The following is an 18,215-nucleotide window of genomic DNA, read 5'->3' as shown; positions in this document are numbered from 1 at the left end:
TTCATGATCTTTTCTGAATCCATCTTGAGTTTCTGAAGTCTCTTGTCGATGAGAGCATATTGGCTAATTGTATAATAATCCTTCAGTAGCATTGTGGAGTTTGTTTAGAGTTTAACTGTCCTTTTGTGGGAATGATATGTTGAAATCTCCTACTATTATCCTGTTGCTTCTTCCTTTCTTTAAGTCTGTTAATGTTTGTTTATGCTATTTTAGGGCCTAAACATAAGCCATACTCAGATTTACAGGACTTACCAAACATTCAGAGACGAACTATGCTCAATTCTGATTTGGTTTTTTTTTCAATAAAGAAATGGAAGAAACACTTCCAGGATCATTCTGTGAAGTGAACATAACCCTGACACCAAAACCAGGCAAAAGCACACTTGTCTCTCTCTCTCTCTCTCACACACACACACGTCATATAAAAAACCGTAGACCAATATGTCTCAGAAATATTACCACAAAAAATCTAAACAAAATCCTAGCCAATAACCCAGCCATGGCATTTTGTTTGTGTGTACGAGTTAAGGGTTTTTTGGTTCTGAGCCCTTGAAATCCAGTTCAGCATGCAAAACTCTATAATCTGGTTTGAAGACGAATCTGGAATCACTAATCTCTTTCAGTTACTGCAGGATTCAATTGTGGAGCACATCCATGACCAGTTACTGCCCCTTCTCCCTCCGGATATTTGAAATACAAATCCAGAAAGGGTTATGTTTCTCTGGTGTGCAGAACAAGAAACTGCACTGACATTTTAAACCCAGTTCCTGTTGACTCAATTATGACTCAGTCATCCTAAGTGTGTCAGAGTGGAACCATTCTCCATAGAGTTTTCAGTGGTGATGCTGGATAAGTAGATCTCTGGCTTTTCTTCCAAGGCGTCTCTGGTGGAAGATAACCACCAAACTCACATGTAGCAGCCAAACAAGTTAGACATTTATTTGTACCACTGAAGAACTCCATCTTGCCATTGGGCGATCGAGTCGGTTCATATTGAAGGTTGCAATCTTCAGGCTTCAGTATAGATTGCATCTCAATGTCAAGAAAACAACGATTCTTATCACTGGACCAACAGGCAACATGATGATACGTGGAGAAAAGATTATAACTATCAACAATTTCATCTTATTTGGATCCACAATTAACTTCCTTTGAAGTTCATGAGGTTTTTAGAGTTCAATACTCTTCTCCAACAACATAATTCAAAGGCATCAATAGTTTGGGAAACTCAATAGCATAGTTATATTCTGTTCTGCAGGTTGCCTATAAATTCAACATGTTTGAAGGCAGTAGTGATACTGACTCCTGATAAATATCCTTCAAAGCATGTTGTGAGGTAGTTGTTGATCTCCATCATGTTGAGCATGACTACTCATGACCCTAGGAAAATAGGCCTGAATCCTTTCTGTAACTATCATTGTTTCTGCAAGTTCATAGAGTTTCCAGAGGCATGTGGTTTAGGAAGTCGATGCCACTTCTGTTTCCAAACCTGGCTTAAACTGGGATATCTACAAAACACTGTCTGCCATGGACAGCCATTATGGCATTTGCCACCCCCTATTCTCTTGCCAATGGCACAAGGTTACATTTCACAGCAAACACACATTATGTCAGTACAGCAAATTGACAAATGTATGCCATACAACTTAGAATGTTTCTCCAAAATATAATAACATGAAGCCGGAGGGCCACAGGCCTGAGGGCCCAACCAACTTTTAAATACAAGGGCCATCCAGGAGGTCTTGTTGACTGTAAATAAGAGGCTTAAATAGAAAAATAATCAAACATGCCACATGACACTCAACCAAAACAAGAGCAGGTGATATAGAGTCCATTAGCCTCAAATAGTCTCCAAAATGGAGACAAGGGCCTGTCTTTAAATAGATGGGGCCTCCACCAGTTCCTGTTGACTCCAATACCTTCCAGGTACCAGTTAGATAGAAGTAATGGTGTTAGATGAAGTGTGTGTGTGTGTGTGTGTGTGTGTGTGTGTTGCATGTTGTACAGGTTAAAGCTCATTACATCTCAGGAGGTGTTTTATGTGAAAGAGAGTTTTCAAGCACCTGAAAGGGGATCCCAGGACAGGAGCTGGAGGCACATATTAGAGGTCCACACTTTATCAGATGAATAGTTTAAGGCTTTAAAAAAAGAGCTCTGGTTGAAAGGTGGCATCCCAGGCAGGGATGAGTGTGGGCACTGGTCAGAGACTATCGCTGGAGAACAGGGCATGGTGTGAAAAGGTCAGAGATGACACAGTGATAGGAAGAGGGGAAGAAGACAGGCTTGTCTGGGTGGTGGATCAGCTGAGATGGGCCAGAAGAGATGTGAGAGAAGGAAGTGCCAGCAATTCCTAAGAATCTAAACTTTGTTTACATGGATACATTGATTAAATAAAATCACTGGTATTCAAAGAGAGAACGCTGGGTTATACAGGAAGTGGGATGAGCCAGTCAGACTCACCAGTTTATCAGCAGCTGCAGTACACAATGGCCACTGGTGTCATTCAGTTGAGAGTCTGAGGATTGCAGTGTTTGATATATTGTGGAGGCTGTGGAACGGGGTCAGGAATGGGAGACTTCCAGAACCTTGGCTGATTCATTGGCTGGATACCTGGCCACGAAAAGAGAAATATGGAGGCAAGTCAAAGGCAGCCAACCAGACACCAAGATATGAAATACGCCCAAGCTAGGAGTTTCCTTCTATATACCAGGCAGAAAGGTAGCGCGGGATGGGACAGTAGCATTCCTACTATTTGAAGTCCAAGTGTTTGCTCCTCCATTAGTGGCTTCACTCAAGGCTCTGAGGCTCAGGATGAAGAAATAAATTACCCACCTGAGAGATACTCTGAAGTCCCAGCCTTGTGGAGGTCATAGCCTTGAAACATTCCAGACCATATCTAGAAAATAATCTCTCTGGGCTTTGTCTATTTTTATGTGTGTTGTACCAGCGAAGTCCTGACTTATGCTGTTGTCACATGCCTTCAGGTCAAATATGACACGTAACCACCCTGTGAACAACAGTCCTGAGCTTTGCCTTATTCTGGGATAATTTTTTTTTTTTTTTAGAACTCCATAACTGAGAGTCGTTCCTTAACAGGAGTAGGGTTTTGGGTATTTTTTTATTGTTTGGTTTTGTTTTTTAATTGAAATTTTAATGAAAGTTTATAGAGAACTTGGATTTCCATTCATTCACTGTTAGACGTTTTCCTCCCTGCATACCCTCCCTCCCAGTTTGTTTTTCTCTTTGAAGGAAAAAAAAATCTTTCATTGTTATACAATCTCACACCAGTCCACTTTACTTTGCAGCTCTTATTTTGGACTATTGTCATACAAATAATACCTTATCATATATATTCCATTTAAACAGTTTTCTCCCTCATCCCTTCCAATGCAGTGTACATTATTTCTCCCCTCTATTTTTAGTTTCTCTCCAACACCGATGTCAGTTCTATTTTATAATGGTGGGTTAATGCAGTATATTTCCTTTTGTGGCTGATAGATTTCATTAAGCATAAAGTCCTCAAGGGTCCCCGTTTTGTATATTTCGTAAGTTCCTTATTTTTCAATGCAATACAGTATTGCATTGTATGAATATATCATAGCTTCTCCATCCATTCGTTTGTTGAGGGCATTTAAGTTCTTTTCAACTCTATGCTATTGTGAACAAAGTAGCAAGAAACATGGGCATACATATATCTGCTTGGGTGGCAGTTCTGGTTTCTTTAGTGTATATTCCTAACAGTGAAATTGCTCGGTCAAATGTTATTTTTATTTCCCACTTTTTGAGAAGGCACCATACTGCTTTCCATTGTGGTTGCACCATTTTACACTCCCACCAACAGTGAGTAAGCGTTCTAGTGTCTCCACAACCTCGCCAACATTTGTTGTTTGCTGCTCTGTTGAATTTTGCTATTGCTACTTGGGTGAGATGATATCTCATAGTTGTTTTGATTAACACCTTTCTTAGAGCTAGGGATTTTGAACATTTCTTCATGCGTTTGTTCTCCATCTTAATGTCTTTTTTTTGTGAAGTGTCTCTTCATATTCTGTGGCCATTTCACTATTGTGAAATGTCATTACTAAATATTTTTTCCTACTCTGTGGCTTTCCTTTTTTACCTTGTTGGAGAAGTTTCTGGATGTGCATAGATAGAGATTTGATTCTTAGAAGGTGCCATTCATCCATTTTATCCTTTTCGGGTTGTACGTTTCTTCAGGATACTTGGAGGACTGTTCATGTTAATTCGAACTTTTAGAGTTCTTCCAAGCTTTTCTCTATTGCAATTTATAGTCCTTGGTTTTATTCCTAGGTCCTTGATCTACTTTGAGTTGGTCTTTGTGTATGGTGTGAGGTGTAGATTATGCTTGAATTTTCTGCAGATAGTTTTCCAATTTTGCCAATAGCATTGTTTAGAAAGGCTGATGTTTTTTTCCCCCACTTAACTGATTTCATCTCCTTGTCAAAGATCAGTTGACCATAAGTAGATGGGCTGATTTCTGGGTTCTCAATTCTATTTCATTGATTTACATGTCTGTCATTGTTCCAGTACCTTGCTGACTTGACCATCACGGCAGAGTAGTAGAATTTGAAATCAGGGAGTGAGATGGCTCCTACCTTGTTTCTCTTTTTAAGGAGGGCTTTGCTTATTGGGGGCGTCTTTCAATTCCCAGTGAAATCCGAGATCACCTTTCCATTTCATTGAAGAATGGAATTGGTATTTGTATTGGGATTGCCTCAGATGTGTAAATTGCCTTTGCATCCAACCTGGAGGACACACACTCAGAGCTAAGGAAGTCAGTACCTGTGGCAGACAGGGACTACACCCACTCTGGGAAAGGACTTGCCTTTGGAGGTGGTGTTGAGTCGGCTGTGCTTGAGCAAGACTTTAGCTTCTTCTCGGGCTTTCTTCCTGTTACTATGCTCAGCCTTCACTGGTGAATGGCTCTCTGACAGAGGAAACTGACTTCAAGTTACCCTTTTTCAGCTCCTTAGCTGAGAGAATTGGCTAGCTGATTTAATGGCTCTGAGCACACTGGGGTGGGCGGCTGTTTGCACCTTAAATGTCACTAATATTTGAACTACAGAATAGCTCACTGGGTAGATAAAATACTGCTTAAGGTATGCCCTGCAAGACACCGGACACTAGAATACATTCTAACACATTTAGCTGCTACAATGCATCTTGCTTTGAGATTTAAGACCCAGTGCTTCATAAAGCAGGGCCTCCATACCAGTGATGACCGAAGGTACCTCTCAGGAACCCTGAAAACTGCAGGTTTGTGTTGATCTGGTCACTGAACATCTAGGAGGTCTGACACCCAGAGGCTCTGAGTGAGAAGAAACACAGTTAACTCCCAAGAAGCTCAGGGACTTGGAAACCTAATATGAGAGGTCTGCTCTGTTTGGAGGACCTCTGTCACTCAGAGACAGTTTGACTCCAGAGGGTTCACAACAAACTATCAGAGGTATTTTTTAATCTATTCAACGTCATAATATACTCATAATATACTTAGTAGCGATGCTACTAAACCACAGGTGGGTGACTCTAATCCGTGGCCCTCGGGCCTGTCTTTAATAGTTTTTGGTGAAACATTCTTCTAGGTCGTATAGCCCTGGTGTGTCCACTTGCCGTACAGAGGCAACTTGTGGTCACTGTGAAGCTGAACACTGTGAGACATTTGTCAAATGCACTAATAGTTACCCATGGCGAACAGTGTTTGGTGGCGCTCCCAGCTAAAACAAGCTTGGAAGCAGGAGTGGTCCATAAATAGCTTGCCTCAGGAAACCATACTAACATGGAAAAAAGGTGAAAGTCACGTAACTGTCAAGGACTTTCCTTCATTGGGTCACTATGAGTTGCCTATGACTCAACGGCACTTAATAGCACAACAATTATGCAATCTTATTGCATCTACAATAACTTATGAAAAGGTTTGAAATATTATGATAATCACTGAAATGTGACATGGAGATTTTGGTGCTGAGAGACTAGTTCAAAGGAAGGTTTGCATAGACCTTCAATTTATAAACAATATAATATCTGCAGAGTGGAATAAATAAAGCCAGTCTGTATAAAGTTTCAAAAATTTTTATTTTACCAATTAGTAAACTTGTGTTCTGTTTTTTCCCAGCCACATTCAGCAGTGGGGAGTTGTATAGTAACTTTAGTTGCACTAATAGTTTCTGATACAAACTTGGTTTCTTTACACGACAGTCTCTACCCCATCCATTCCCTGGTGGACACAAGGGGACACTAGACACACATGTCCTCAGGTGGCCTAGGGTTGTTCACACAATCAGTATGAACTGGCTAGGAACAAACCTCTCAGGCTTTCTCCTTTTTTTTCCCTCCCTCAATTTCCACGATGTTGGGAAAAGATATCTTGAACAGAAATTTCTGCTTTCTTTTTATAATTTTACATTATTTCACCCTGAAAATTGGTGATAACTCGCTGGGTGGATAAGCATCACCCAAAGGACAAGGAGGGAGGAGAGTTGTTGTTCTAGACTCTCCCTCCCTTCTACTCAGACGTCACTCTCTTTTTAGTGACCTCAGGCCAGGACAGCCCTTGGACCTCCTACTGGTTTGGATGAACTATTTTAGGATGCTGTTACCAGTGACACAGCATTAAATTCTCAATTTCCTGTTCACTTCATTATTTCTGCTTCTTTTCTTTAATTCCTTCTATCACTGCAGGCGTGGGATAATTAAGTGCAGTAGGGTGTTTAAGGACATTGTAGAACTGGGCACTATTTTGTTCTCTTGGCATAGAGTCCCTTTGAGCTGGAGTTGATTTGATGGTAGCCAACAACAAGAGCATGGCCTCTGTAGGAGCCCTGGTTGTGCAATGTGTTACTGATGCTCAAAAGTTGGTCTGAATCATGTTCACTATGTTACTGATGCTCAAAAGCTGATACTGGGCTGAAGCTCAAGTTTTGGTCCGAAGCATCAGCTACTCTGTTATATAAAGACGGGGCAGTCTGCTCTGGTAAAGATTTACAATCTAGTACAAATTTACAACCAATGGACAAATCCAGTCTGTCCTACAGCGTAACCATGAATGGGAATGGACTGTATGGCAGTGCTTTAGCTTGGCTTTGTTACTTGTAATTGGAACATTTGAATGTTAATCAAAAGACCAGTTGCTCAAATACTGCAGCTATTCTGGAAGATAAAGATGGGGAAGTGAGTTTCTCAGATTATAGCCTTGAAAATTTCTAGAATAGCTCTGTGCTCACCTATAGAACTTCTCTAAGTTCCAGTGGAATTGATGACGACATGCTTGGGCTTTCTGTTTGTTTTTTCAGTATTTTTTTTTCTGAACTCTTAAGTTCAGGTCAATATACAAAGCTCTGTGTCTGGTTTGCAGACTACGAGAATCACTTCTTTCTCTCCATTACCGCAGGATTCATCCGTTGAGCAGTTACTGTCCCTTCTCCATCCTGAGGTTTGAAATACAGACCCAGAAAGGGGCCTGTTTCTCTAGCGTGCAGGACAGGAAAGTGCACTGCCGTTTTTAAGCCAATTTCTGTTGACTTAACTATGACTCAGTGATGCCAAGCATGTCAGAGTTGAACCATGCTCAGTAGAGTTCTGAGTGGTGCTATCGTGTAAGCAGATTCCCTGACATTCCCTCCAAGGCGCCTCTGATTAATGTTCCTCTCCCAACCTGCAGTCCGCACCCAAACATCGTCCACATCTGTCCCCTCAGGAACTCCATCCCGCCATGTACATGGTGCCACTGAGTCAGCACCCTCTCATGGCGATGCTCCCCATGCTCCCCACTTGACAGAACTCCCCCCCCCCTGGATTTCCTAGATTTTAATAATGATGGAGGCAGATCATCAAGTCTTTATCGTGAGGAGCAGCTGGCGGGTTCAGTTAGTGTGGTTGTTTGAAAGGGCCGTTGAGAAGGTCGGAATCATAGAGTTCCTGCGGGTCACAGGATAACACAAGTCCTGGTCCTGTGCCGGCCTCACAACCATTGCTATCTATGTTTAAAGTTCATTGTAGCAACCACTGTGGCAGTACATCCCACTCAAGGTCTTCCTATTTTCTCTGATCCTATACATGATAAAGCAGGATTCTGATTTGACCTAAAAATGAAACTACAAAGTGAGCACGTGCTCTTTGAAAACTGAACCCAACAGGCTTGTTGAAGGCAGTGTTGCCAGGAAGCTTCAATTTATAAAATCACAGGATCTGTGTGTGAGGCTCAGTAAAGTAAAACTCAAGAAAACAATAAAAAAAACATGAGAACTTGAACCCCTGTATCACCAGGGTACCAATTCCCAAACACCTCAGTGTTACTTACTGCATAGACTTGTCTGTTTAGGTTGATGTGAATCACAACTTTGAACTAGTGTGTGATAGGTGTTACGATTGTCCTAATGATATTAATGGCATATGAATTCAGTTCTGCTCTATGTTATAATTCAGTACAATTACATCTAAGTGTCTTACTCAGAGCTTAAAATTGTTGTGCTGTTTGTGCTTTTGGGTGTCATGGATTAGCTCAGACTTAAAGCTAGCCTGGGTACAAGAGTATAAAATTCTGTCTAATTCTGTATCTTGTTTATTACTTAAAAAATTTCTTCTGGAGTCATATTCCAGATTGACTTACTGACTGGTGTTAACAAGGTTTTACTCTCATATAGAATGTAAAAATTAGACTCTAATCTAAATGGTCTGGGATATTGCTTCCCTAAGATGCCAGCCTCAGAAGCTTTATTCAGTAGTTACCTGGAGGCCTAATGGTAAGAAGTTGTGCTGAAATCGGAAAGGCACGTAGTTAGAATTCACCAAGATAGGCCATCTCCTCCTGTGAGATTTACTGCCTCTGAAAATCTGCTGGAGGGTGAGCTATGGGTGTGACTCAACAGCGCCCAATCACGTCCTGCCCTATAGGGTCAGGAATGAATCTGAATGTTTCATTAGTAACGGAGTTTGTTTCTTCTGTGTTGTTATGTCCTCAGGTTGATCCTGACTCGTGATGGTCCATGTGGGTCAGAGTAGAACTTGGAGGAGTACTTGGGGTCTTCAAGGATGTGACCTGGATAAGAAACGGATACCCAGGGCTATTTTTCATATTTTCTCTGGGTATAATTGAACCACCAAACTTTTTTTTTCCAAACTTTTAACTAAGAGTTAAGCACTTGACTGTCTACCTCACCCAGAGACTCTACTGTTGAGCTAGGATCTATTATTATCCTCATTTCACTGATGAGGAAATAAAGGCACAGAGAAGTTAAATGACTTTGTCCATGGTCAAGGAGGTCCTAAGTAAGCGAGGTGGGATTTAATCTTAGGCACTGTGGATACAGATGTACCCTTTAACAAACAGGGAGCACTTCTACTTCCCAAATGACATTAAAAAACGTTATGAAATGCCATAATGACTTTGTAGAGATCTCTGTTTAATGTGTAATACTACGTAAATAGAAACTAGTTTGTGCCACATTGTGGTAAAGTTTTTAGATGTAACCATTGACTTGGTAATGGATACTTTAGAGAAGTCAGGCATTGGGTTTCGTTTCTAATCCTGAGACAGTGCTTGTGGCTGGAATGATCAGATGTTATGTGAGTGGTGGGAGATACTTCTGGAACTAAAGCCACCTTAGGAAGATGACCTGGTGATGTGCAGCTGGAAAATCAGACAGTGTCGATGAAGTTTTTCTAATGTACATGGTGGCCATGAATCAGAATGAAGTAGATTTCAAATAAGTAACTGGTTACTTAACTTGCATTTAACGTGGTGGAAAAGTCAAAGCAAAAGCCTAGAGATTGCCCAAGGCTGAGACCCCAGAATTATCTGAAAACTTGTCATCATTCTACATCTACTCATCTAGGCAAGATATATTCCAGGACAAATGTCCTCACAGATACAGAAAAAGATGTGAATGAAATTGTGAGTTTTCATTTCAAGGAAGATGCCACAGAGCCACTGATTTGTAATGTGAGTGGTTGCTTGAAATTAGGAGATTTTGGTTCCTATTATCGTTTGGAGAACTTTCCGGTCTCCAAGCATGCAGTTCAGTGGTTCCAAGATAGACTCATTCCCAGGGTATTTGTGTCAGCTGGGCACCCAGTGAAGCTGTGGGCCCCAGAGGAGGTGCAGCCAAGAACAGAAAGGAGACTCACCCACCTTGACTCTCAGACTCCCACCTTCCCAGTTAACACCAACAACATATGATGATGTATTTAGATTGTTTATTCATAGGAATTGACTCTAAAACACCCAAGAGTGAAGAGAAAAGGACTGAAAGCCCATATCTCATTTTGGTTGGCAGGAGTGGATCCATTTGACTCAAGAGAAGTTTATCCTTGGCAATTGTTACCACCGATTGGGTAAATATCCAAAGAATTGTGAGTACTTTTCCAGGACATATAGGAAGCCACCTAAGATTGCGCTTGCAAGGGAAGTGCCATGTTGGGAGGAATCATCTGGGGAGAGAGTGACAGAATTTAATGAATTCCGGGCCACCAATCATAGACCTTTATTGCACACCATTCTCTTGAGCGTTTCAACAACTTTGTAGCCAACTTGCAGGGACTGTATAACTTCTGCTGGTGCCTCACACTGGCCCCCTTTCCAGGGTCCTTCAGGTGCAAGATGAATGTTGACTTCTACTGACTCTTTTCCTAGGGGAATAATCTTCATTGCAGCCTCTTCACTTGGGATCCTATGCCCCATCCCCAAATGATTTCTAACACCCATCCTGCCAGGGTGATGTACTGTGTTCGCTTATGTGTTGCTATGATGCTGGGAGGGTGGCCACTGGAACAGGCATACCTCCGACATACTGAGGACACAATCCAGACCATCACCATAAATCCCTGATCACCATAAGTCAAATCACACAAACCTTCTGGGAGTTTCACAGACATAAATCCTCTACCATTCACTGTTTATTGTAGCTCAGTGTAAAGAAACGTTTGGCATTAAAACAAATTTGGTTTCTCTGAATCCATGATCAGTATATGTGGAAGCTTCAATGTGTGTAGAAGCTGTACAGTGAATCAGAAAGACTGACAAAGACTTGATGCCTTTGAACAGTGTGTTGTCCAAGAATACTGAATATCCGCATGGACAGCCAACAGAAGAAATCGATCTTCCTAGGAAGAAGTGCTGTCTTAGTGCCCTTTAGAAGAAAGGAAGGTGAGGCTCTCTCTGGGATATTTTGAACATGTTATCAGGAGGGACCAACGTTCACAACAGGAAATCATGATTAGAAAAGTGGACAATCAATGGGGAAAATGAAGCATTTCAATGAGATGTGTTGTCACAGTGAGAGCAACAATGGGCTTAAAGCAGTGAGAGAGTGTGAGGATGGTGTGAGACCTGGCATTGATCGGTCCTCGTGTGTGTAGGGTCCTTATGACGAGAGCAGACGAGAGTGTTAAACAACACAGTCCTCTACTGTGCCCTTCTGTGCTGTGCAAAGCCCCAATTCCTCCCACCTTCATTTGTGCAGGTGTACGTGCATATTTCACAGTCTCCCCTGCACCCATCACACAAGACCCCTGCCTCACTGTGTCTAGAATGTCCCATTCTTATGTCCCATTCTTCCCTCAGCCATCACTTACAAGCTGTGCTGAAGCATCCATCTGTAGCCTTCTGCCAGCGGAGGATATTCACAAGCCACCGGGAATTGTAAAAATTAACAAACCCAGCAGTTCCACACAGCATGACTGGAAAAAAAAAAGAGAGAGAGAGACGGGGTCCTTCTGCTTGGCTTGCCCCCTAGGTAGACCTCCTCCACCAAAGCCCATCGCCTGCCTCTTCCACCAGGGTCCTGTCAGCCCAGAAGATGACACATGAAAAACTAGCTGGAAGAAGCACCCTCGGCTCCACCCTCACCACAGAGGCTCATGCATTTGTGCTCTGCCTCTTCTTTACAGCCTACCTAGGTCAAGGGTGTTCAAAGCTGGGGACAGTAAAATGATCTGAAGATCATGGGGCTTTACAATCTAACTGGTGTGGGGAGAGGGCAAGGAAAATGGGAAATAAACAGTAGGAATCTGAAAAGACAATGTAAAGGGGCGCATAGTTCCATGGGGACTGAATTTACAAAACACAATGAATGGGAATGATTGTAGTGTGGAACACAATGTATATGAATTTTGTACACATATAGATGTAAAACAAAAAATTAAAAAATAAAAATAGTTCATGGAACACACTAATACTGAATAATTCTTACAATATCCAATATTTTAATGAACTATGGAAATGATTCTTGAAAGTATAGTCTTAAAATCCAGTATTTTTATAACAAAACTTTTTAAAAATCCCAACATTTTAAAATATCATTTCTCTGATTTGGTCATTTTACCTAAGTGTAAAACCTATGGCTTTACTTCTGGCCTCATCTCTGAGTCTTTCAGTCTGCCTTTGTTCCGTGAGTCTGTCCAGTGTTCAATAACTGAGACAGTTTTGGGAGACAGGAAGCACCTCTCTGAGTGATGACTGATAAAATACGGAACACATTCCGTTATCTTTGAATTTCTAGAGCCCCTTTGTACTACAATAAAACCTACGAAATTCAGAGTTGTGATATAAGGCCTGCAACAAGATGGGGGGGAAAATGTTTTCCTTTAAATCAATTGGTAGAAAGGCAGTAAAATTTAAACCTGTGCAAGTTGGAAATATGTTCTGCCTGCAAACCAAAGCTAGTTTCCACTGTATAAATTGATCCCTTGTGATAATGGAAAATATTTTTACTGAAATAAGTGCTTATCTTTATTTGGAATTTAAATCCAGCAGGAAATCTGGTCTTTTCACTTTTTATAAAGGAAAATTCTGCGTGTATACACACACACGTACACACAAACACACATTTGCACACACATTATGCTGCGTTTGTCTAAGAGCATGTTTCTGACTGTGTCTGCTGTGTGAACACATATATGCCTATCTGTGATTTTACATGTTCACGTGTACATGCATGTATCTTGGATGCTTGTACACATGTGCTGACATGTGTATGCTAGTGTGTGTAAACACTCATTTCTGAATCATAAAGACACTGCTACTTTGAGCGAGAAGGAGGGACTTACTGCTTTCCAAAAATTCATCACGAGAGGAACTGTGGTAATTCGTGCTTTCAATTTCTGCATTCTCATTCATCAGTTTGGAACAGACTCTGTTCATGTACTGTTGGGATTTTTTGTACATCCCGTTTCTGCATCCAATCTGGAAGACAAACCCCCAGAAATAAACAAGTCAGCACCAACGACAGGCAAGGGCAGCCACCGCTCCTGGGAAGGATCTGCATTCTTGGTAGTCGGGCAGGTGGATGAACCTGGTTAGGCCTTCACCCTACTTTACAAGATTTATCTGCACTTCCACTCCTGCCATGTTTGGACTTTGTCACTCTCAAACTCCTCTGAGTGAGAGAGAAGAGAGTTCAAGTGCTGACCCCACCGTGTCCTATACACTTGATCTTGGCCAGCTGGGTAAGCATTCTGGGTCAGGGATAGCACATCTCCAGTGATGCCAGGAGGACAGGCCTTGGAAACATCTTTACAAAGTTCTATAGTCTCCTGCCATCAGCCCTGATGAGGTGTAAATGAATCCTTATGCTTATATTGAAAAAGAGATGAAGTTATTGACACTTTAATCCTTAGCTGCAGGCAGTCCATCTCATTCAAAGTACTCATCTTTTTATTTACTGATATTCTATTTCACTAAACATGGTATCTTGTTTTAGGAACTAACTCATCCCGATCACATCCCCATAGGACATGAGACAAGCCTTGCCTCCTCAGAAGTAAGCGGATTCTTGTGAGACTTTTGTTCACTTCCTTAACTTAACCATTAAAGATGCTTACTGCGTAGTCTTTATTCCCATCTTGCTCTCCCACACACCTTGGCCATCTCATACTTACCATTTTGGAGAAAAGGAAGTACATCAGCTGCTGGATTCTCTGGCTGTGTGAGTGGACAGGCATCGTCATCAATTGCCTGCAGAATTCTGTGTACGTGCAAGACTTGGGGTGACCACTGTCAGGGAAAAGATGCTGTGAGTCATTAAAAAGAATCCGAAGTCATGGAGCTTCCCATTCGTGCCCACAACTCCTCTGAGTATGATCATATGCTGGTAAATGCCCTCCTCAGGCCCTGACATCAAGTTGATTCTGCTACAACTATTCTATAGGATAGAAGATAAATTCTACAAGTCTTAAAACTTGTAAGTCATTTTTATGGGAGCTGACTATCTTTCTCTTCCCCTGAGAAGCCCCAGGGTTTGGAGCACCTATATTTCATTAAAAGTGGTGTTTTGCGAAGACTGTTCTGGTTAAAGTGGGTGAGGATGGAATGGAGATCACGCAGGGCTCTCGATGGAGTGCACGAGTGGTGGGGGTGGGCCATAAAGGATACAGTGGTTTGGACTGAAGAGGTGGGCAGAGTGATGAATGAGCTGAAAAAGACCAGAAGTAGGAGGAAGAGGTGTCTATGATTCTTGGGAAACTGGATCAAGTTTTATGTAGACCTTTGGATTCAGACCAAGTTTTATGTAGACCTTTGGGGACCCTCAGAACTCAAGGAAAGCACTATGGAATCTTTAGGGAATGAGGGTAGGCAGTTGAACACACCTGTTATTCAGTAGAGTTATCGTACATATCTCGCTGGTATTTGCCCTCACAATTTCTACAGTGTATAATCTTGTGGGAATCACTGTGTCTTTGGTAAGGAGCAAAGGTTGGGGAACCTTCCAGAAATCTTCCCGGATTAACACTTCGAAAACTGAAAGAGAAAATTCAAAGTAATGCTGGACAAGAATTGAGCTAGGAATAACTACCCAGTGGCTGAGGTGTAAAATATACACCTGGTCAAAGGGCTTCCTCAGGAAAAAAGCTGCATGGGGTCAGTTGTAGCTCCTGAGTGTTTCTGATGTAACTGTGCTCTGGCTAATTCATCTTCACTCCAGGTTCTGAGATTGAGACGTAATTAAATTAATGCCCCACATCAAGCTGTCCCTGAGCCCTTCCACAAGCCTGTGTGGCTTCAAGTCATTCTTTTGGGGATTCCATTGGCATAAATCATTCTAGAAACACATTAAAAATTTTTTTTAAAAAAAAGTTGGGAATAGTCTAACCAGGCTTTTAACTTTTCTTGTTTCATGTGTTACCAAATCAATGTCAACGCAATACAAGCCTGTTAGGGCTAAGGAAAATGGTCCTGAATTGTCTTCCAAAGATCATCTTTACTGAAACAGAGGATTTTCCCTTTTAACGCACCATGCCATAGTAGATTTGAGCTTTCCAACTTATAGTTGGCATTTGATCAATAAAATATAGCACCACCAGGTCCCTCGGCTTAGATAAAATTGATAGCATCACATGGAACCTTGAGAAATTTTACAAATACTACATCCTGCCTTGGATTTCAGAATCTGTGGGTGTTGCAAACGGTTAATATAAGTGGATTCTTATAAAAAACTTAGAGGTTCCAACACGCCGAGCAGCCTCAGAATACAGGCTTTGCAATTGTCTTCTAACATATCTACCCTGATAATGCTATCAGTGACAGTTCTCTTCTGTTACCCATGGAGTCACTTGAGCTGAGGTTGATGAATTAGTAATTTGGGCCCATGTCAGCCATTAATACAATCTAGTTCCAATGTTATAGAAGGACCCTAATACGGTGACCCCACACTAACAAAAACAGACACTCGAGTAGTTTAGGGAGTAAAGAGTATTCTAGCAAGATGTTAGTCATTGAGGCAGAATTGGTTCAATTACTGTCTAGATCTTCCACGCTCTGGTATAAACCACTATTCTAGGATGAGGACCCATGGGAACCATGGGAGGGGGCCGCCTAGAGTAAGCTGACATCTACTCTTTCACTCTGTTGGGAGGGATGATGACACACCGTGATAGATGAAGAAAAAGACTGACGTTGTCAACTAGCTCATTTTCGTTCACTCCACAATCAACATGCTAATAGCACTCTAGACACCAAACGCCATGGTGCACTTGGCAATGTGATGTCAAGCACACTGATTACCATGGACTGCCCACACAACAAGCCAACTGCTCTTGGAGGAAGTGCACACAGTGTCCTCAGAGGCACAAGACAGGTCAAGGTTCAGATCTGGTGTTCATTGGGTCACTAGGACTCTTGACTTGTTAATTCTTAACAAAAACTACATGGGAGGAAGGGACCTTGTAACCTAGAGTCAAGTTCAAGTGAAACACTTAACCTGCAGTTAGGTTTGTCTAGGGTGGTAGGGGGTTCTGACCATCCCATGCCTCAGAAGAGGCTGAAACACATTGCATTACTGTGTGGGTAGTTACCGCCTAATTTGCCAGATAAAGCCTTGGACAGTTGAAAAATGGATCTGCCGAGAATATACTCCAGCTTCCTGGAAAAAGTCTTCATCTTTTTGTCTATTGACTCCATCTCAGGATTCCTGGCCCATAGCTCCGTAATGCCTTTGACATATGCTAGGAGGAAACACAGTTAGTTCATTCTTTTGTGAGTGTAGGAGAAATATGTAGTTATAACACTTACTGCATTTGCTTTAATTGTATCTCCCTCTATTATGTATATGTACATCCTATGTCACAGTTCTTCTCTGTGACCACTAGTGGTTGTAATGTGCCCCTCAGAAATATATTGTTTTAAATCCTAAGCCCTGTATTGATTACAATTCCATTTGGAAATGGATTTTCTGTGCCATATAAATGAGTATTTTTACTGGATGCATCTTCAGTCAATCTCCTTTGAAAGAGAAAAGAGATTAAACAAGCAAATGAATCTACAGTGATTAGGAGAGACAGAGAGTTTCAGCAACAACGCCTGGGAGTCACACAACAAGGACCTTCCTACAAATCCAACAGGCAAAGCTAGATCAGCTCACAGTTTGGTGCTTCTTTCCTGCCTCACCCTAGTCCATGCTGGTAGATGGGGGTGCAGAGGTAAGCCTGGGGGCTCTCTTGAAGGAAGCCTGGCATATGAGGATTACAGAGGGAAATGTGAGGAGGCCACATGGTTTGGAAGTCAAGTTGCAGCTCCAGGGACTGAAGCTGATTTGTCCTGTAACCCTACCTCCTGTGGAACCCAGACTTTTCTAGTGTGAACAAACTCTGCCACCACCACAGAGGTTATGGGTGGTTTGGGAAATCCACTGCCCAGATCCCAGCTGAAGGCCGGGACACCAAGTCATCTTCAATCTTCCAAAGTACAACAAGTACTACTCTGTTCTCTCAGCACCACCAGGGAGCTTCAACCAGAAGCAGAGGAAGCTTGGGTTGGAATTCAGCCTTGAGGGTCTCTAGTTATGAACCCCCATTTTACCATTGTAGTGGTTACCCCATAAATGCCAGTGGAAAGGACACATTCTGCTACCTCCTTTTTAAGTAACACGGTGGCAGACCAGCACAAAGGATCTGTAACTATGAAAGTAGCAACATATAATTGTTTTTTATCCTGTTAAATTGAAGTCATACCTCTAAAACATAAGGTCCGTAATCTTCCCTCCCACGTTCAGGACACTCAGGAGAAACGAGTCACCCATTTGCTCCTTTCCGTGGCCTGAGCAGACTACTCATCTACCTGATGGTCACTGGACTCCTGGGGTTCACAGTCAGTCAGAACAGAGCGTGACTGGGACCCCACTCACCTTGCAGAATTCGGAGAGAAATCACGTCATCCACAAAGAGATTGTTCTTCTTCTCCAGGCAGGTGGTGGCCGCATTCAGGGAGGACAAGATCACATCTGCCATAGGAGTTGTGTCATTTTCATCATGTGTTTCAATATCTTTTAACAAAAATTGTGGTGATGTTGGGTGCTGCCGTGACAAGGTCAGCAGCAGGAGTGAGAGCAGCATCCCAAGGACGGACATGGTTCATTCTGCTCTCACATGAACGATCATTTTATACCCATCGTCTGGGTCAGGATGGCTTTCCCCCCTCCACTCGGCTCCTCCTTCTGCTCCTCCTCCCTTAGAGTTCAGATAAGGGCAAGGTAAGACTCACTTGTCTGGGATGACTGGAAACACCACAACTCCACAAAGGCTTCTGGGAAGGACAACTGCTACGAATTATCCAGTGCTCTACTAACAAAACATCACCCAGTCCTGTTCCATCTTATGATCATTGGTACATCTGAGTCAAGGCCACTGGGCCAAGCCAGAACATCTAAAACATGATCTTACATATATTATTTTCTTTAACCTATTAACACTGGTGACAATTAAAATGTGTC

The 18,215-nt window shown here is 42.1% G+C and overlaps 1 protein-coding gene across 1 annotated transcript; it reads right to left on the bottom strand.

Annotated features, from left to right (window-relative positions):
* Positions 1–8,963: 8,963 nt before the first annotated feature.
* On the bottom strand, positions 8,964–17,853 carry LOC102874255 (UPF0764 protein C16orf89-like). The gene is made up of 7 exons (XM_006896644.1): positions 17,631–17,853; positions 16,303–16,452; positions 14,599–14,749; positions 13,891–14,005; positions 13,060–13,195; positions 11,587–11,691; positions 8,964–9,052 (listed from the first exon to the last, which is right to left on the bottom strand). Exons 1-7 carry the CDS (start codon positions 17,851–17,853, stop codon positions 8,964–8,966), a joined length of 969 nt encoding a protein of 322 aa, XP_006896706.1.
* Between the last annotated feature and the right edge of the window lie 362 nt (positions 17,854–18,215).

Source organism: Elephantulus edwardii, unplaced genomic scaffold (assembly GCF_000299155.1).
Source record: "Elephantulus edwardii isolate Elephantulus edwardi_28Jun2011 unplaced genomic scaffold, EleEdw1.0 scaffold00186, whole genome shotgun sequence".
In the NCBI taxonomy this organism is placed as follows: domain Eukaryota; kingdom Metazoa; phylum Chordata; class Mammalia; order Macroscelidea; family Macroscelididae; genus Elephantulus; species Elephantulus edwardii.
Note: the sequence above shows the minus strand (reverse complement) of the source record. Positions and strands in the feature narration are given on the sequence as shown.